At 39.2% G+C, this 20,217-nt stretch overlaps 1 protein-coding gene across 9 annotated transcripts in view; it reads left to right on the top strand.

Moving 5' to 3' along the window:
- The first annotated feature begins 199 nt into the window (after positions 1-199).
- The window catches only part of YTHDC1 (YTH domain containing 1), a 29,371-nt gene continuing 9,353 nt past the window's right edge, over positions 200-20,217 (top strand). For 2 of the 9 annotated variants that reach the window (XM_037381466.1, XM_037381498.1), the window contains exons 1-17: positions 202-335; positions 768-833; positions 4,264-4,365; positions 4,952-5,280; positions 5,413-5,767; positions 7,075-7,164; positions 7,669-7,722; positions 8,328-8,422; positions 10,267-10,375; positions 10,476-10,593; positions 11,558-11,642; positions 13,617-13,783; positions 16,323-16,405; positions 17,781-17,817; positions 17,910-17,949; positions 18,051-18,113; positions 19,733-19,867. In XM_037381466.1, coding sequence (XP_037237363.1) covers positions 308-335; positions 768-833; positions 4,264-4,365; positions 4,952-5,280; positions 5,413-5,767; positions 7,075-7,164; positions 7,669-7,722; positions 8,328-8,422; positions 10,267-10,375; positions 10,476-10,593; positions 11,558-11,642; positions 13,617-13,783; positions 16,323-16,405; positions 17,781-17,817; positions 17,910-17,949; positions 18,051-18,113; positions 19,733-19,867 — 1,956 coding nt within the window. In that variant the 5' untranslated portion in view covers positions 202-307. Of the gene's footprint in view, positions 336-767; positions 834-4,263; positions 4,366-4,951; positions 5,281-5,412; positions 5,768-7,074; positions 7,165-7,668; positions 7,723-8,327; positions 8,423-10,266; positions 10,376-10,475; positions 10,598-11,557; positions 11,643-13,616; positions 13,784-16,322; positions 16,406-17,780; positions 17,818-17,909; positions 17,950-18,050; positions 18,114-19,732; positions 19,868-20,217 lie in introns of those variants that run through there. The other 7 variants (XM_037381489.1, XM_037381514.1, XM_037381476.1 and 4 more) reach the window with 6 other exon arrangements.

The following is a 20,217-nucleotide window of genomic DNA, read 5'->3' as shown; positions in this document are numbered from 1 at the left end:
GCCAGACACCAGCCACATACCCCGCCAACAAACAAAAATGGCGGGCTTCCCCTCAGCGCCCGGCAGCATGGGCACGGCGCGCGCGACAAGCCTGTACGCGCGCCCGCACCCCGCCCATTTCCTGCCGCGCGCGCGCCCTCCTTTCTGTCCCCGCCCCCCCCCCTCCTCCCCCCTCCTCCTGCCCGCGGCGCCCCGTGACGCGCGGAGCGTAAACAAAGCGGTGCGTTCTGGGAAGAGGGAATCGTTACGTGCAGGAAGAGGGAGCCTCCATCTTAGGCGCTCGACGCGTCGCGGCGGCGGCGGCGGGATGGCGGCTGATAGCCGGGAGGAAAAAGGTACCTGGTGGTAGAGGTGGGGGCAGTACAGGCCCTGGGAAAGAGGGACGGCTCGGGCCGGGGGCCCCTCTTTCCTGAGCCATCCCCCCTCCCTGAAGCCTGCTTGTTTGCTGGTGCTGGGCCTTCACTCTGGGAGACGTCCGTGAGGAGAGCGGAGGGGCAGCGGGGCCGGGAGAGCCTCTTCGAGAACGATTTTTATAGCTTTTAGACGTGGTGTGTGGGGAAGCGCGCCCGGGGGTGCCCTGGGGTGCTGTGGGTGATCGGGCCATCGTGCTGTAACGGGGGGCCCCGGCAGCGGTGGGCTCAGGGCAAGGTGACTTGAGCAGGGGGAATAGCGTGGGCCGTAAGTTTAACATTATTGGCCCCGAGTTACTGCTGGTTATCTTGTCGCAGAAAGTATCTGCTTTTCTTTATTCCCGCTTGGATTCCTAGCTGTATTTTCTGCAGAATTTTCTGCCGAGGGACGTGAGAAGAAGCTGACGTTGGAATATTATTTTGGTGGGTTTTGCACGGCTTTTTGCTGTCAATACGCTTTCTGGACACTGTGGCTAAATAAGTTTGAATTAAAGAAATTGAACGCTGCCAGGGTAATGTGCATTCACAACTCTAATAACTGCCTGTCACTGTACACGGAAGCTGAAGTGATCCACATGTTGTCTGTGAAGTTATATGAGGTAGTCCTCACAAAATAGTCTGTTTAAAGAACTAAAAACAAAGTTTAGGTGTAGAAGGTTCGTGTTTGGTGGTTAGTGCAGATAATAGTGTTATAAAAAAAAGGATCACTGTGGTTTTGTGGTTTGGCTCACACTGTTTTGGATTTCTGTGGAATACGTTTCATGTAAAGTTTTTTGCAGGATAGATGTCCATAAAATGTCTTTGTCAGAGTGGTGAAAATTTGCTGTCTGTAATATTTATTAAACTACATCACATGGAAAATTCCCACTAGATTTTGTTAAACCGATAACTAAAATTATTTCTGGTGTTTGATTCTTAACAGTATTATAAGACTGGTGGGATGGGATACAATCAGGTTGTGTTGAAACAGATGTGAGCTGCCACTGTGAATGAACAGTGAAATTGAAACATTTACTGTTATCATTTATAAATTTCTATTAATATAATAATTTATCCAGATAGGCTTGATTTTTTATATTCTTTGGGGGTTTTATTCCTTTTAGTCACTGGGAGTGGTCAGGTCATCAGTAGCAGACAAGAAATTTTTTTTTTATGTTTTGCATTTTAATTTACTTTTCATTTTTTCTTCTATGAAAGGGATGATTCTTACTGAATAGCAGGTATTAATACACATTTGTTTGTAACAGAACTTCTACTGTAAATGCAACAAAAAGCATATTTTATGCTCTTTTTGGAAGACAAATGCTATTTCACTGCTTGAAAGCAGTGGAAATAAATCTCATATATCCTTTCAGTTCAAAGTTGCCTGTTCTTAATGTCGTGTTTGCTAAATCAGATTTTTGCTTGGACCCTTCCTTGGATAGATCTAATGCTCAAGGCCAGCAGAGGGAAAAAGGCCTCCCCAGGTTATTTTCCTGCTGGTTAGGGCGAGTTAAATTTATTCATTGAAGTATCCAACATACCCCATAGTCAACAAAAGATGAATTGCAGGAGAGCCCAGTTGGAAGTGTCTGTAATGAAAAGGACTCGTTTGGACTTTCTCCCTTCAGCAGTGATGAACTGTAAGAAATCTGTGTGCCACCATTTTTCTGTTTCTTTTTTTGTCCTTTTCCTGATGTGGATCTTTATCTGTCTGAGATAATCTAGCTCATCAGATTGAATGCTAACAGTGACAGTTCAGTGAGTGGAATAATCTTGTAGAAGTCAGTTGAGCAGTATAACTGATGCACATGGGAGCTGGGAATTGTGTGTTCAGATTGCCCTGTTTGCATCACCAGGCTGCTAAATAAATTGGAAATTTATTTTTACAGAAGTGTGATAGATCTATCTGCAGAAGGGGGTTGGGGGGGGGAACTCATCGACCTCCTGTCTTTGCGGACTTGTTTAAGGTTCCAACTATAAATCAGGCCCACCTAACCTGGAAGGGGTTTGTCAAAGAGTATGTGTCAGATACTCTTATTCCATTAAATTTTCCTTTTCATTTATTTCTGAACCAGCTGAGTCTTTTAGTGCCTCTGAATGCTACTGCAGTAGCTAGGTTAAATGTAGCTTTACTCAAGCGTGCTGTTGCCTCACCAAAAGGGGAAAGAAAGCTAAGATTCCATGTGTGTGGTCTGACATGGGTAATATGTTTAATATTCTAAGCATAGTGCATCTCTTTTTCATTAGTTTCCAGTAAAAAAAATCTTGTGCTCTGAACTTGCCTAGTCTTCCGTAAGGAAGCAGAATGCAACAGGAAATAGCAGCCCATGCTTAGCAGTTGCACAGCCACAAATCTTGACTCTCGCATATCTCATCAGTAACAGCATGAATATTTACTGTGGATGTGTAGGTACCTACAAACATAAAGGACTGTTCCCAAGAGAATTACGATGCAGATTTGTGTTATGTTTTAACGCCCCCTAACTGTAAACTGCCAGGGAAAGGCTTGATCCACCTCTCTGCACCAGTTCTTTTGCATCAGCTATAGCAGTTGTGCAGTTCAGGGACCAATTCTGCATTCCCCCTACCACAGAAAATGTGGATAAATGCCAACAGGAAAGCTAGCACACATCCTGAATTCCGATTCAGTAGTATATAGCAGAGATAAAATTATAATACTAACTTTTTTTCTGGTGCAGATTGTGTCTTGTTTAATATCAGACTTTAAAACTTCTCTTGTGGCACAGCTCAAGAGTGTGGGATAGACAGGTTGCCAAACCTGGGAAGACTTTTGTTTGCAGCCTTACCTCAATTTTGTTCAGCACAGGAGTCCTTACCTGCTGCTTTATAACATTGTACAATGCATCTTCTACCGATTCTGTCAACTAGCTGAATCCTTGAAGTTTGCTCTGCTTTCCTTTTCCTGAACACATAAAAGAGAATCAGTCATAGTTATGTAAAATGGAAAGAGCTAAGAATTCCAGAGTTTAGGAGAAGAAAGATGAGATTCCAAAATCAATACCTTTTCTATTATTTTTCCCTTTGCATGCTTAGGCTTAGTTTTTTAAAGTGCTTGGAATATAGATCTGCTGTCTTAAAACTGGTGAATACTTCTTCAACCAGAATCACTGTATATATCTACATAAACCCTTTGGTTTCAGGCAAAATGAAACAATGAAAATTTTAAAAGTTGTGTGACCAGGTACATTTGCTGCTTCCAGCATGAATTTTCTTAAACATTTGCCCTTTTAATCAAGACGAATTAGCTGTGGCTGTGTTTCTCGGAGCAGCTCAGAATTAATTATGTAGCAAATAAGTAGTACTTTCTCCTTCTTCAGTGGGGTTGACCTAGCTTATGTTCTTGTTGTTAACTTGCCCTGTTGCATTTTTTTCTACTTGTGGGTGAACTGCAAAACTCCTGCTCCTAACACAGCGATGAAACAAAAATAGCGGGTGAGGAGGGGAGATAATTTAAGGCACAAGTACCTTGGGATTTTGAGAGATGTCCATTCTGTTTGCTTATGGCGCTCAGACTGTCTCCTAGTCTCCTTTTTCTCAAATTTTACACAGGCTTTTTTTGTTAAGCTTTTACTTGTAGGTCAGCTTTCCTGCAAAGCTTGTGTAACATGAGGGGCCAACTTGGACCTTACTCAGAGGCCTAAGTGCATCTTGTGATATGTATTTTAATTCTTTTACTGGCTTTGCTGTATCCTTCCCTCCAAAATTGTGGAAATAAATCAAGATGTTGTTAATTTTTGCCTTGTGACAGATCTGTAAACCTAAAGGAAATATTTGGGTTTGTAAGTACTAGTTTTACTGTAGTTTACATATCCAGACTTTTAATAGTTGTTTTTAACTATTTTCTTTTCAGATGGTGAGCTGAATGTTCTAGATGACATTTTGACTGATGCTCCTGACCAAGATGATGAGTTGTATAACCCTGACAGCGAACAAGATAAAAGTGAGAAAAAGGGTAGGTGACTTTTAGTAGTGGATATCCTGCAGGAATGTAAATGCTAAAAACCATCTTTCTTGTTATAAGTTTTTGCAATAGTGGATTTTATAACCTGAGTCAAAGAGTGAAAGTGTTCCAAAAGTCTTTATTTCATGGACAGCTGCTTTTTTTACCTGACCTTCCAAACAAAAAGTTAACTGGGTTTCCTTTTGTCTCAAAAGCAGTTGCTGAGTCTGGCCTGTGAATTCATTTGCTGTTAGAAAATGACTGTACTTTTTGGTTTGGTGAAGTGAAATGGGACAAGGGGGAGTCCCAAAGTCTGATTCCAGCTCAGGTCTTGATTTGGCTTTAGTCCAATCCCATATATACAATTTAGAAAACACCTACCAAAGTCTAAAGGATTGCTCTTTTAAAGTAAAATAACCTGTTTGGGAACACAAGCTGTTCCTAAGGAGCAGTTTTGAGTGTTGTTGCAAAGTCTACAACTGGAAGGTGCTACCTATGACTGCAACAGGGAAATCACCCAGAGAAAGCAGGAGCCTCTACACAGTTTTTGGTTTAACGTACAAAATAACATTGAACTTGATGTCTCTTTCTATTTAAGGATCAAAAAGAAAAACTGACAGGATGGAAAACGCTGAAAGCAAGAGACAAAAACCTTCTGTGCATTCATCAAGGCAGATGATGCCAAAGCCTCCTAGTTCATCAGTTAGCAATAACAAGAGAATAGCAAGTACGAAAGGAAAACCAGTGTCAGAATACAAGAATGAGGAGTATCAGAGGTCTGATAGAAACAAGCGCCCAGATGGTGATCGAAAGATGCGCATGTCAAGCAGTTCCAGGGAACCTTATAAAGGACAACCAGAAAAAACTTGCATGAGGAAGAGGGATATTGACAGAAGGGCAAAGTCTTCTACACCAGATGGTTCAGAGGTATTAAATATTCTTGCTGCCTTATAAATAAAGCAATTATATGAGACTTTTATAAGGCACATTCTCTTAGGACTGTGTGTGCATCATGACAATGTTATATGACTGCTGATTCACTTTTTCTTTAAACATCAGAGAATCAGGCATGATGTGGATAGAAGACCAAGCAGATCCAGCCATTCTTCTAAAGAAGAGGTGAATTCTGAGGAATATTGTTCGGATCATGAGACTGGAAGTAGTGGTTCCTCTGAACAAGGCAATACAGAGAATGAGGAGGAAGGAATGGAAGAAGAGGAAGATGATGAAGGGGAGGAGGACGAAGAGGTGGAAGAAGATGGGGAGGAGGATGAAGAAGAGTATGAACAGGATGAGAGAGATCAGAAGGAAGGAAACGACTATGACACACGAAGTGAAGCCAGTGATTCTGATTCTGAATCTGCCTCTTTCACGGATGGATCGGTCAGATCTGGGTCTGGTTCAGATGCATCAGGTAGGTAACATCTAGCTTGCTGATCTGAAATACCTTGCCTTGAAAGTTTGGCTGCTTTTAAAAATAATCACTTCCTGACTGTGTCAAAAGTAAGCCTTAGTAGCACAAGTCAGTAAAATGTTAACTATGTAATACCATAAGAAAAGAGAAAATGTACTGGGAAGTGGTATTTCCTTACACTAAAATGTGTGAATATTAGGGTTACCATGCTGAGGATTCATATTGTCCTTGATTGCTTTGGCCTTGCTGTTCAATGTTTTGAAACATTAGAATTAGTGTTTTCTTAGGTATCTAATCGCTTAGTTTCTCATACAATTCATTTGAAGTTGGTGTTAAACTGTTCTGTATTCATTTAGGTGAGTGACCAGATAGGCTGGTGTAGTAAAAGTACCATCTCCCCAGGGAAGGATAGTTAAAACTTAAATAGTGGCTGACTTCAGCATAAGAAATCTAAACTTGTTGAAATGATTAGCTGTTAGGGTAAAGTTAGAAAGAGAAAAACGTTTTAACCAGAAATGAGAAAAAATGTTTTGCAGTTGTATATTATAATGGGTCCTAACTTACAGATGTGAAGTGTTAATGATGTAAATGATTTTGGGTTTAGCTCTTTGAGTGGGGTGGGGTTTGGGGGGGGGGGGGTGTTGTTTTGTTGTCTCTGTTTTTGGAGAGGGCGGCTAGCAATCCTGTTAAGGTTCCTGTTGTGTATCTTCTTATCTGAAGCCTCCATAGGTGGTCATCCTGCTTAACATAATGCCTTTTTTAGCTCAGCTCTGCTGTTTGGAATTAGAGAGCAGAAAGGTGTAACCTAAAGACAAGGGAAGCTGCAATAATTGTTATAAAAAGCTCTGTAGTATAATGTGACACTTTTAAGAGTGGAAAGAATTGCCTGTGTGCCACAGTGTTTTGTTTTCATACCTCTTGCCATTTTGTTAAGCTCTGAGTGAATGAGTCTGTATCACTATTGCAACAGTTTTCTGCTCTGTGTTGCAAATTTGGCTGAAGGCTGAAGAGAAGAGCTAAACCACCCTTACTAAAATACTTGGGGGATAAATTCTTTCTCTGAACTTTGCAGAGAATTGCTAGATTTGTGGCATCTGTCTTCCCTTTGTGAATGAAGAGCTTGAGAAGTTAGCATTTGCTGCTTTTGTGCATGATAGTTTTGGGACAGCAACTACAATTTTCGCTTGCAAGCCAAATGCTAACTTCACTATTATAGATGTTTATTTTCCTGTCTCAGTACTTTTTATCTGTTTTGCTTGCCAATTTGCTTAAAATACTGCTTTTATTTCTTTATGGGGCTTTTTTAGATGAGAAAAAGAAGGAGAGGAAGAGAGCTAGAGGTATATCTCCGATTGTTTTTGACAGAAGTGGAAGTTCTGCGTCAGAATCTTATGCAGGTATTCTTTCCTTTTATCACTTGTCATCCTGACTTGCATCAAATCTTAATGTGTAATCTAAAATATATGTAACTGGCTGTAGAGATTTATGGGGTATGTAGCTTTGTATAATTTGGTATTGACTTCTGGCATGTTGTGTGTGGATACCTTTGGGGGGAAGTAGGCTTTCTTGTTACTTTAATGCTATTCTGTTGCTTAAGTGGAATTTTCACCTTTTTTTTAAACTTGGAAGATGATGATTCAGTGACTAGTTTTCTGAGTAGGAAATTGTTCAAATACTATTTTAAAAAGACAAACCCAAACCAAACAACCCAAAAATAAAACCAAAAAAAAAAACCCAAAACAAAACACTCGTGCACATTGAATAGTATTTTTTGTGTGTGTGGGTGCGCGCCAGAAAGCATAATTTGTCATGAATGAAAATTGTATGTGACAAGGCTGTAGAAATTGTATATTATCTCTATTAAGGCTCAATCTGAACAAATGTACTTTGGCTAAACACAGGTTCAGAAAAGAAGCATGAGAAATTATCATCTTCCGTTCGTGCTGTCCAAAAAGGTATCATTTAAATTTGAATTTTTAATGCATGCCCCATAGCAAGCCATTGTCTTTTTTCATTAAATTACCTGTAAGTAGTAATGTTCCGATATAAATCAGTTTGTGCATAATTGTTCTGAGCATAACAAGTGAATCTTGAGCTACTTTTGCATGTGTTGAGTGATATGCAAGAAGTTCAGTCACTTTGCTCCTTGCAGAGGCAGCAAAGAAAAAAATAAAATGCTTACATTTGAAGAGGAACATTTCAGCATTCTGTATTGGATGACTTACACTGATATGAATGTTACCTAGTATTTATCCTAAGATTCTTAAGCATGGAAGTAAGTCTTATATATCGGAACATCACTGAATCATGCTGATTTTATTGTATTTTTTTCTTTACCTGAATATCTAAGTTTTAGTTTTGATTTGGTTTCCCCTGGCATTTTGTGCTCTACAGCTTAGACTTCAAGTTTCAAGTTGGGTGGTTGACTGTGGTAATACATAGGTAGGAACTGGGTGGGATACGGTGTAGTTTGAAGGAAACAACTATCTACAGTCAAAGCAACATTTTTGACAACTGTAAATATTTACAGGTCTGCTTATTTGACACTTTGTTTTTTCAGACCAAACAAGTAAACTTAAATACATTCTCCAAGATGCAAGATTCTTTCTCATCAAGAGTAATAACCATGAAAACGTATCGCTTGCTAAAGCAAAGGTATGTTGACTTTTCTTCGAACTGATCACTTTGTCTTTTCAAACACACTCACCCTATTACAGAAAAGCATATAGATAGGTGCATTCTCTTCTCCATCACTCAGATCTTGGTAGAGGCAAGGATGAAAGCCCCTTGATTCTTCAAGAGTAGCTATTCTGGTTCCACTGCAACCTAGGAAAGTTAGCTTGATAAGTGACTGGTGGCCTAGAAAAAGTAGGGTTAAAAAGGGGCCTCAAGGTCTGTTTGATAATGTCCCAAGCCAACCTCCATTGGGCATGCTGTGATGGCTATTTTTCTCCCTTTCATCAGCACCGGTGTTCATATTGCTATGCTGTGAGAAGGTTCAGAAGGTTGTTTTTGTTTTGGCTTTTATCTAATGATGTAAGAGTAATTTTTTTCAATTGATTCAGAGATCTGAAACCTTATTGCAGAAATGTACGCCTGGCAGTGCTGGTGTAAGGGAGTTTTTTGAGGAGGATTCCAGTCCACTGGACATCAACTGCTGAGGAATGGTGCTGGGCCGCTCTGTTGGTTTTGTATTTGTATGTGTTATTTGGAACAACTTGTAGAGAAAATAGCTGATTGGCTGTTACACAATACACAGAGTGGATGAGTCTGTTAATGAAGATTTTTAAAATAGGTTAGCGTTAAAACTATTAAATGAATCTTAAAATTCCTGGACAGGATTGGCTTCCAGCTTTGGGTCTGATCTGTTCAGTGAGCACCATTCTGACTGGTGTTTGCTTTAGCTCTTCAGAGGAGTATATTCCTTTCTGTCCTTTGTTTCTCAGTGTATAGGCATCAGTGCTTTGCCACTGCGCTTTCGTGAAACTGGCTTTTGTGGTGCCAATGTAATAAATTGTTGTAGTTCACAGCAGGGCTTCACAAGCAGCCTAAAGCAACGTACGTCTGACTGAAAGCTAGTAAAATATCCAAATAGTTCTCTGGGGACCCTGATGAATTGTCAGTCAGGCAAGCACTAATCTGAGCATAGAGCAGGACATGAGAACATACCTTCAATAAAAAAGGAAGGGGAGGAACATTTTCTTTGGTAGATCCTAGATCATACTCTGAGACTGAAGTTTGGACTTATTAAACCAGCATAAGCTTCTCCTCTGATTTTGCTTAGAGAACAGATTGATGTGACTGAAAAGTAATACAGCAAACTGGTCTTCTATAGCTGAGCTCAGCTGGTACCTTAAAATAGATTGGGGTTTATTGTGCATGGCTGCACAACGGCTGGTGAAAGGGAAAAGGTAGGAATTCGTAGGTGGGCATGTGGGAGGCTGAACAAGCTGGTTTGAGTTGTCTTGCCAATTTAAAATGTTGATCTGGTGTATTTCATGTTTCTGACCTTCCTCTGAAAGAGTGTTAAAGTCTACAAGCCGTCCTTAACAAATGTGTCATGCTAAGGTTACTGAAGTCTACCTACCCACCTTTCAGTATATATACTGCTGTTGGTTTCATAGTTTGTGTGTATTATATAATACGTGAACTCCCAAAGTCAGTTAACACACACATAGATAATATTAAAGGCAAATTTTTTCATATATTTGTCCATCATTATAATTACAAATTAAACCTTATAGACAGTCTAAATGCATCTGCAATGTAAAAAATAATTGAAAAGCCAGCGTTTTAAAAGTTTTATTATGGGGTAAGCTAAAAATACTTTCTGAAGGAACTGAATTTAGCAATACCTTTCTTTTTCCATTTTCTTCTATCCCAGAACACTAGATTGGTCTTGTTTTCCTTACCTACACTATATACTTCTGTTAGCTAAATCACTTGAGATGAACTCTTATATATTTTGGTGGTGGGGTGTGGGGATTGTTTTGTTTTAGGGAGTATGGTCGACACTTCCAGTGAATGAAAAGAAGCTTAATGCTGCATTTAGATCAGCGAGGAGTGTTATTTTGATATTTTCTGTAAGAGAAAGTGGCAAATTCCAAGGTAAGGGAAAGTGAGCTATTACCAAGGTAAGTGAAAGTGAGTTTTATGTGCAATAGCTTTTCTGTTGTGTCTTCGTCACAATTCATGTGAAATCCTTTAGGATTTGCCAGACTGTCTTCAGAGTCCCATCATGGAGGATCGCCTATACACTGGGTGCTGCCTGCAGGAATGAATGCAAAAATGTTGGGAGGAGTCTTTAAAATTGACTGGATTTGCAGGTAAATAATTGTTCGTTTATGTTGCTGTTTAGTAACAAGGCATTTATAATACCATTTCTGCTTATTACTGGAGTACTGACAACATCCTTTTGAAAACTTGATTGTCTTCCAATTTCCTCAGACGCATGCTTCCATGTTACTGAGCTTGGGACTCAAGTCTGTACCTGGCATGCACTATAGAAACTATTTCTTTTTTCAATTGCTCACTTGAATAGATGTCTGTGGATAAAAGGGGGGGGAAATCCTGTAAGGATTGCTCTGTCTTCAACCAGCATCTTGGCATCTGACTGAACAAAGAAAATGCTACTGGTCTAAAATAACATATGAAATAGTACAGGTATTTTGCATAATGTACAGGTGGTGAGCAACATTCATTAATTTAACTTGAATATGTCTTACAGGAAAGGTTTTAAACCTCTGTTAAGAAAAAAAAGCTGTGTCAGTCATGTGAGATACATTGAGTGGTTGTACAAGTCCTTTGGGTTACCAGAAAAACTAAATACAGGGAAGGTAAGACTTTGAATTAGAGAAAAATCTAGGTTGGACAGGTCCTCTGGAAGTTCCCGACTCCCACCTCCAGCTCAGGGCAGTTCTAGCTTCATAGTTAGGTCAGATGTTCAGAGATTTCTTTCAGTAGGTGCCATGAACTACCACTTCATGTAAAGACTGGTCAGCATATTGAGATGTTGAGATAATAAGCAAGCATTATACAAAGACCAAAAAAAAAATTTAAGATAGGGTGTCATAGTATGGACGATACTAGTTAATATTGGAATAAGTCAAAGTGAAATCTTATATTACTAATACTTGGTATATACTAATACAGTCATTCAGAGACCTGACAGTGCAAAAGGTAACAAGATTATTTTGTATGTAATGTCCTGCTGTATGCATTTTTAAATTTATGGGGTTTTTTAACAAAAAATGGAGGCAAAACTGTAAATGATGCCACTTGCATGTTTAGGCGTGAATTGCCATTCACTAAGTCTGCTCACCTGACCAATCCTTGGAATGAACATAAGCCAGTAAAGATTGGACGCGATGGACAGGTTTGTTAATTTTTTTTCTTCTTCTATAACCCGCATCTTCTAGTGTTTGCTTTCAGCTTTATGTGTACAGAAGATTTGGAATCTTTGTTAGATCAGTTGTTACTTGCAGTAGAGTGCTGTGACAGAGGCACTTGGCTTATTTCTAGTGTTGTGGAAGAAGGAAACAGAAAATAATATGGTGCCAATTCCGTTGTCATCTTCGTGATAAACAGTGTTTGATGCTTCAAGGCAATGTGATGTTTTGGATTTGAAATGTAACATGCCTTGTGTTGTATGGTGTGCAAACCTATATGGCATCAGGTTTTAAGAACAAGTTCTGGTGTTTTCTAGCTGTGTTCTGCTTTGCGATTTTTTTATGTACTGTATTGCTTAGGGCATAGACTCTACCATTATAAAGTATATGCTAATGAAAATTTAAGTGAGGTGGCTCTTGTCATGTCAGACATACCAGAGTGCAGGTACGTTGACACTGTCATCAAATAACCCAGCCTGGACTGAAATAACAGGTTCTGCTTTCTTAAGGCAAGATGGGAGTTGCATAATTCCCATACTGTATGGAAGATGTAGAGTCTGTGTATTCTGTGTGTTATTTTGCCCATAGACACATTTGCTTTGTTGGGTAGCAGAAGTAAAATGGTATTTTTGGTCTTGTTCTTAATTTAATGTGGACTTTAAAAAAAACAAACCCGCCCCCCCAAAAAAAACCCCAAAACAACAAAAAAAACCAAGCAAACAAATCCAAAAAATCCCACCAGGATTTTAGTTAATTTTGTTTCTGTTACATGGTCAAGGAAATAACTTTTTTTTTCATGTTTTGTCCACTGTGCTACAGAGTTGCAATCTAAACATGGGTTTCATCTTTTTCTCATAAAATTGCTGTACTGTTAGGTACTGGGCAAGCATTGTCTGATGCTTGCTGTCCATGCTTTTCAACTCAGGTTATTTCCTGAAATGGTGGTTGTTTATCCATTTACATTTTGTGTAACCCTGGATGGATCTCTTCTGAGGACATGTACACTGATCATCTTGCATTTATGACGTTCTTTGAGAAGGTGTTCCACAGGCCTACTAGTCACCAGATTGAAAAAGTACTTTTTTGGATTGTTTTGCACCTGGCTCCTGCTAGCTTCATTTGATGATCCCATGCTCTTGTATTGGAAGAGGGAGGCAATGAGTTGATCTGTCCTCTCCTCCAAACAATTTGTGGTGTCGGATGCTCCTGTTGTATCCATCTTGTCCCCCATACCCCACATATTCCTCTTTTATTCTAGGCTGGAGAGGCCTAACCTGCTCAGTCATTGCATGTAGGAATTGTTATGCTCATTCAGTTATCCTTGGTGCCCTCCTTTGAAGTTTTCCCATTTCTACTGTCCCCCTGTTTTTTGAGATGCAGGGTTCAGAACTGCACCCAATATCTAAGGTGTGGGTGGAACATGGACTTTCAGTGTGGTATAATGACTTTCTCTTGCTGTGTTCCTTTCCCAATAATCTTGAACACACAATTTGCTTGTTTTGACTGCTATCGAGCATTAAGCTGGTGTCTTCCTGGACCTGTCTGTCATACACTGAAGAACTCACTTTTGAGTGGTAATAGTCAACTTCATCAGGCCTTGGCTCTACATGTGAAGCTGGGATGGAATTTTTTGCTACGTATGTCACTTTTCTCTCTGTAATAGGTGATCATTTTCTTTGTGATGAAAAAAAAGTCCTCTGATTTTGTAGCAAAACAGTAATGTGGCCTGTATGTCTCATGGGAAGATACGGTTGCCCCAAGTGTTGGACTATTTTATGAAAATTCTAAGTAGTGCCTAAAAAGTGAAAGGTAATGTAAGTGAATTTTGCTCTGTCTCTAGTAATACTGAAATCTCTTCAAAGTGCCTTTTTTTTTTTTTTAAATGTATGTTGTTAGTGTATATGGGGAGAGTTTCATTTCTTCAGTTTATAAACCGCTACTGAACTTCTAACTAATTCTAGGAAATTGAGCCGGATTGTGGAACCCAACTTTGTCTTCTCTTCCCTCCTGATGAAAGTATTGACTTGTATCAAGTCATTCATAAAATGAGGCACAAGAGAAGAATGCACTCACAACCCCGATCAAGAGGACGTCCATCCCGTCGAGACCCTGTTCGGGACGTGGGAAGGTTAGAAACGTTCTTTGGACTGATAATAGGCACATGTATCAGAATAACGTGATGGAGGAATATGATTCGTCAAAGCTTTCCCTGCGATAAAGAAGAGAGAAAATCCTCAAATCAAGCTGCATGGACAAGTTTGTGGCTTCATTGAGGATTTCACATGGTTCCCCGGTCTGTCATTTTTCAAGAGGAAAATGGGGATCTTTGCTTTTGCAGAAAAAAGCTCTTAAAATGCTGTCTAGTTTAGACTAGATCATTTATTGAGATAACGCAATATGTAATGCTAGCCGTAGGTAAGCTTGGCTTGATTATGAGCAGGCTAGACGGAGAGGAGGAAATATTTACATGCTAAAAATGTGTTAATATCTTGTAAAAGCCTTTTCTTTCAGGTGTGTCTCTGGATAAGCCTTATCAAATATGGGACTTTTATAAGGATCACTTAGAATTTTGCAGAAGATGCCGCCTCATTTTGAGGATAAAATATTTAAGTTATTTTGATATTCAAGAGGAGCATTATTGGGACTGTTTCAAATTGTGTCACCGTGATGTGTTAACCCCATTGCCAAATATTCTCTAACATGTAACCACTGAATTCACACATCTTGCTGAGCTTCTGAAAACAGTAGGTTCTTTCCAAAAGGGATCAAGTGGCCCTTGGAGACCCGGCAACAAACCAAAAAGAATGGCTGTTGCTGTGTCTGTATATACAACCTTTCCAGATGCTGGCAGTACCTGTGGACTTAAAGTATTTTAGAGGATCGACATGGTTATTGATCACTGCTATATGAACTTAACAACATTTTCCAGAAAAAAGGGGGTATAACTTGTTACAGAATTGGAGAAGTCTTTGCAAAGAACTGATATTAGCCCTTCTGCCAAACACCTTTTCCCCGTGTAGCCACTTGCATACAGACTGATGTATGGTTTGGGCTGAAACCTTTGGTTAAGTTTCCTCTTTGTGGAAACATCCTGTGGTAGGTACAGATACCCAACAAGAGTCCCCATTTCCTTGAGCTTAAAAAAGGACACTGTAACGAGTAGGTAGGAGGAAACCTGGCAGCGCCCCCTTATTTTTGGCTATAAAGGACTGAACACCAAGATGGCTTTTGAAGTTAAGCTAAGAGGTTTCCAGTGCAATAAAGTATATACAAGTGAAGGTTTTGCAATGGACTGCAAACTATACATATAACACCACCACACCTTCTCAAGCCTGCCAGGGCCTCCATTTATGTATGTGGCTTACAGCTTAAAGTCAGTAGTTGGACTACTATATGAACTGTTTCTATCATATTTTATACCGGTCGTAAATGCACTCTCAAAACTACAAGAAAGCGGTATGTTTATTCTTTACACCAGCTTTTATTTTCCTTGATCTGATTTTGCTGTAGGTGCAACTGCTTTTATTTTTGGGCTTTTTGCTCATAGTAAAGAATCTGCTTTCATTTTTAAAAGCTTAGTAACTGGGTATGGTGGGCTTTAAAGACTGAAGTTGGGAAGGGGGAGGAGTAAATGACTTTATAAAACTAAAAGCTACATGAGCTTGTTACTCAGCAAGCAAGTTGCACAGTAATTAAGTGATTTAAGAAAGTGTTAATTTCTTGTCTTGTTGTAAGGAATTATATTGCTGGGGTGGGGGGTAAGGGAATGGATTTGTAGCTGCTTTTTGTTTGGAAACACTGTTACCCTAGCATTGGAGTCTGCCATTAATATTTATGTACCTTGGTGGAACAAAATTAGCAGCCATTTCTTTATAAAACATAACAGCAACTGGAATGTAACTGGTTTATAATCAGACTTCCTCCCTGAGTGTGAAGTTCTTAAAGATAACATCTTTTCCGTAAAAGAGCTGTTTGTATAGAAAGGAGTCCCAATTATTTTAATTATTAGGAAGCTTAAGTGTTCTTCCGATTTCTGTAAAAGGCACCAATGCATTGCTGGTAAATTGCTGAGAACAGAAATTGTTAGAAATAATGTCATTGGCCTACCCAGTTAGAAAAGCTACAGTGAAAGAAGAAATTTCACAAAGCGTACAGAGTTTTATTTATAAATGTTATGGAAATAGACCTTTTATAGAATTCTTTTTCCCATAGCTATCAAATACAGCAATGCCCATGCCTTCTGACTGTAGTATATATTTTGCCGTCTATTTTCACTGTATTTAGTTCTATAAATTCTTTTGTTATCTGATAGGTTGTTTCAAAATGTAATGTGGAAAGTGTAATGTTAAAATCTTAAGTCCGAGTTTGTTTTAGACAAATTTGTTACCCTTTGTTTGGTATTAAGGTACAGTTGGGTAGAGTTCCTTCCTTAATTCTTCCTTAGCTGCCAAAAGCTCCTATAGCCAGAAAGTAACAGTGGAGGGTATTTAATCGGACTGTTACTGATATTTAAGTTCAAATTTAAAGCTGTAGAACATATTGAAGCAGGTGGAGTTCAGAATGGTTAAGTCGGGATCCTGGGTAGCTGAAGTTATTCCTGTGAGGTATTCTGCTGTGACAAATGCTCCAAGCAACCTTGTTTAATCTTTGATGTCTAATTTGTGTAGGCGTCGACCAGAAGATTATGATATTCATAACAGCAGAAAGAAACCAAGGATTGACTATCCCCCTGAGTTTCACCAAAGACCAGGTTAATATCTTACTATGAAGATTTGTGTGCACAAATTCACAAGTGTTTTCTCTTTTAGTATATCCCCATTAATTCAAAAGCAAAATATTGATATCACTGGGATATGAAAATGAGACTTGTCCTAAGTGCTGTGGCTCGCAGAAGTCAGTGACACTGTTTCACTTGTTTTGAGAGAGAGTGCTCAGTTAATCTAGGCTGAGCCCTTTTAAGAGCCTCAGAATTGTGTACATTGTTGTGAGTGATCCTCTCAAGTGCTTTGTTAATACGGGCATTAATCATCAAAATAACATGTTTATCAGAAATTTCCACCAGGAAAGTCAGCTGAGGCTCTTGAATTGCAGCCTTTGTTTAGAGGTGACTGTAGACATTCAGTTATGTTTTCAGAGAGAATTTTTTGGTTTTACAACTTTGACGTGAGGAAGGGAGGGGGAAGTTTCACTGCATTTTTTCAAGAGGTTCTGATGGTGAGTTTAAGAAAGGAGTTTTGTTGTTTTCCAGAAGGAAAGGTTTGCAGTGGTAATGCAGCAGCAGCAACACTGGTAATAGTGCAGATTTATTTTTTTTTTACCCTCCAGAAAGCAATTATTAAGAAATTACTACTTTTAATCTACCGAATCTTCTTCACTGCTATTAGGAGTACATATTCCATTATTTCAGTAGCAGAGTTCTAAATCTTTTCTTAAGAACCTGGCTTTTATCTGTCCAGCTTGACTGCAAAGCATGTGTTCTTTGATGCAGAAAGTGTTGTTGCTGCTCCCTGGCTTTTCAAGACTGTACTGAAGCTCGGAAGCATTGTTCTATTAGCATAAGCATGCCTGGTGTTTTGCACCATTTATTGAGCTCTTTAAAGCTCTCTAAAGTTTACTTCCTCAGACTTACTGAAGCTGTAAGAATTCTTTGCCCTGTGGGGCTTTTCCAGATGTTTTTTAGGTTGCTTTTAATTTTCTTTGTAACATTGTATCCAAGACCTTTTAGGAAATCAGCCTTAGGGGTTCCCCAGATGAACACATTCTACTGAAAATATAGTTCATGGGTAGTAACAGCCATGTGCTGATTGCCAAGAGACTGTACCCTTCAAATTTGTGGGCATTCCCAATTCGTTTGACTAAAATTCAAGTCTTACTTGCACAGATACCCCCTTGCGTATTTGTACCATGTGCAAGTTGCTATTGGTATACTGTGTCATTTTTTGTGACTACATTATATGTTATTTTATTGTAAGAAATTGGTGGTTTTTTGAAAGCAAGGGAGGTGGCAGGTAGACTATTTCACAGCAGGCATAAAGTGAAAGGACAGTTTCTAATGAGTGTATTTTTTTTTAAGATTGTTAACTTGAGATGGTAAATTGAATTAATACTGCTTGATGTTCGAACAGGGTATATAAAGGATCCCAGATATCCCGAAGTAGACAGGTAAGGTGTGTTCATGTTGTTCATTTTATGCCCTGGTGACTTGTCTGTATGGATAAATTGGATTTAGTTCTACAAATTTTTATTCCCAACAGACGATTTTCAGGAGTTCGACGAGATGTATTTTTGAATGGGGTAAGTTGGTGCATGCGGACTTTGGGGAAGTTTTTATATTCAGCTTCTGCGCTTCCGAAGAACACTCATCAAAATGTTGTAATTACTGTCTTTCATTTTAGTCCTACAATGATTACGTGAGGGAATTCCACAACATGGGACCACCACCACCATGGCAAGGAATGGTTTGTGTCTTGCTGAATTCAGTTTTTCTCTGTAGAATATGGCTTTTTTTTTTGTTCCCCTCTAGAGGAGCCTAATATATTTGATGTGTGCTCAACTCTTCCTTTTTCCTAAAATGTATCTTTGCTGTAAATATGTAAAAAACAATTTATATCAAGTATTTTGTACTTTACTTGACTCTCGGCAATACTCCAGCATTCTAGTAAGCAGTTTGGCAGCAGGAATCTGGCTTGGTTTGAACCTACAAGAAACAAATCTGTAAGGATGTAGCAGAACCCTTCTTTAGCCTACACAAGAGGGTGTGATGCAATTTTGTATTCCACTAAATATTCATAGTAATTGACTTTCTTTCAAACAGCAAATGCATTAAAGAGGTGGACTTGCTGCAGAGGCTCATGGAATGGACTAGCATGCTCTGTAGTGTTGCACAGTGGCTTGCTTTTGGCTATCGCAGTGAAGCATGCAGGAAAGTAGCAGAATGTACTGCATAATGTAATCAAAATAAGTCTTGCTGTATTGCAGCCTCCACTGAAATGCACGTTTTTCCTAGTCAGATGAGTATATGTATGACTGCACGTATCTATGGCTACATACATGGAAATTAACTGATAGTTCACTTCTATAGCTGTGGTTTTGCCAACATGTCAGGAGGAATAGTCACTATAACTATTTATTTTGGTTATATTTAGTAATTCTGGCCCTGCAGGTCCTGATTTTGGGTAACTGTAATGAGTCTTTTGGCTCTTGTTTGTACTGTGAATGAGCAAAAGGCAGCATCAGATACAGAAATGCTATTCAAGCCTCTCATTTTTCTCAGCTGAAAACACAGCTCTGGTTTGTCATAACTGAAGGAAGTGAACAAAGTTGTCAGACTGGGGTGAAAATGGTTTTTCAAACACAGCTAAGCCTCCAGAAACTCCCATATTTCCCCCCCCCCCCCCCTTCCCCATTGTGCATGCTGTCCAAGTAGTCATCCTGAAATCCAGCACTTCCACCTACATATTTTGTGACAACAATGCCAGCAAAGATGCTTTGGTAATACGGAAAAGAAAGGCCTTGCTGATTGAAAATATTAAATGGAACAGCCAAGAGTGTTTTTTTGTTGTTGGGTTTTTTGTTTGGTTTTTTTTTTTTTTCCAAAAAGAAGCCATCTGCTAGTCTTTTGTCAAATAACTTGTCTTGCAGAGTAAGTGTGTTCAGTTAAATAAGAATATATTCATAAGGAATGGCACTGAAAAGACCAATTTCTGTAAAAGCTCGTTGGTTTGGACAAAAGTCACATTCCATATGCATAGATTAAAAAAAATAAATAACCCAAACATTAAAGTAGCAGAATTTTTATGTGCAGTATCACTTTGAGGCAGATATGGAAAGAATGAATGTTGTGGGAGGGGGGGATGTTAGCCAAACTTCTGAAAAAGCAGTGGTAGATAACTAGTAAAGCATGTGACTTAATGGAAAATAGACTGCCATTCAGTTAGGAGGCTGTGATCAGACATATTTAGATGTTGTGTTTTCCATCTGAATGACAGTAACCTCTGTCCTTAATTCCCAGCACTCAGCCTTGTGTGCTTTCCTTTGTTGTGAAACACTCAACAAACTTCCTATAACTTTCTTTTAGCCACCTTACCCAGGTATGGAGCAGCCACCACACCATCCTTATTATCAGCACCATGCACCTCCACCTCAAGCTCACCCTCCCTACTCAGGACATCATCCTGTACCACATGAAGCAAGATACAGAGACAAACGAGTAGTAAGTGTCCACCAGAGACAGAGTAAGAATTTGAGCTTCAGATGTAGCCTAACCTGAGATTTGTTGACTTTGATAAACTGAATTGTTAAGACCTGTATTAGTTTTCCTTGGAAAGACCAGTTATGTGGATTGAGTAGAGACTTCCAGCATATTTGAAAAGCCTCTCTCTCTCAGGTGACATAGAAGTGTAGAATTCTCAGAACATAGTTATAAATTGAAGCGTGTGCTTAAAACTGCTTTCAGCGGTCTAGCTCTGAAACTTAATGCTGAAGCCCAATTTGAATGAGGACATACCAGTAACATTGCTTGCGCTCGTGCACAACAAATTATCGGCAGAAAAGTGTGTGGTT

This window comes from Falco rusticolus, chromosome 1 (genome assembly GCF_015220075.1).
Source record: "Falco rusticolus isolate bFalRus1 chromosome 1, bFalRus1.pri, whole genome shotgun sequence".
Taxonomy (NCBI): Eukaryota; Metazoa; Chordata; class Aves; order Falconiformes; family Falconidae; genus Falco; species Falco rusticolus.
The sequence above is the reverse complement of the archived record's forward strand: the minus strand, read 5'-3'. Positions and strand labels throughout refer to the sequence as shown.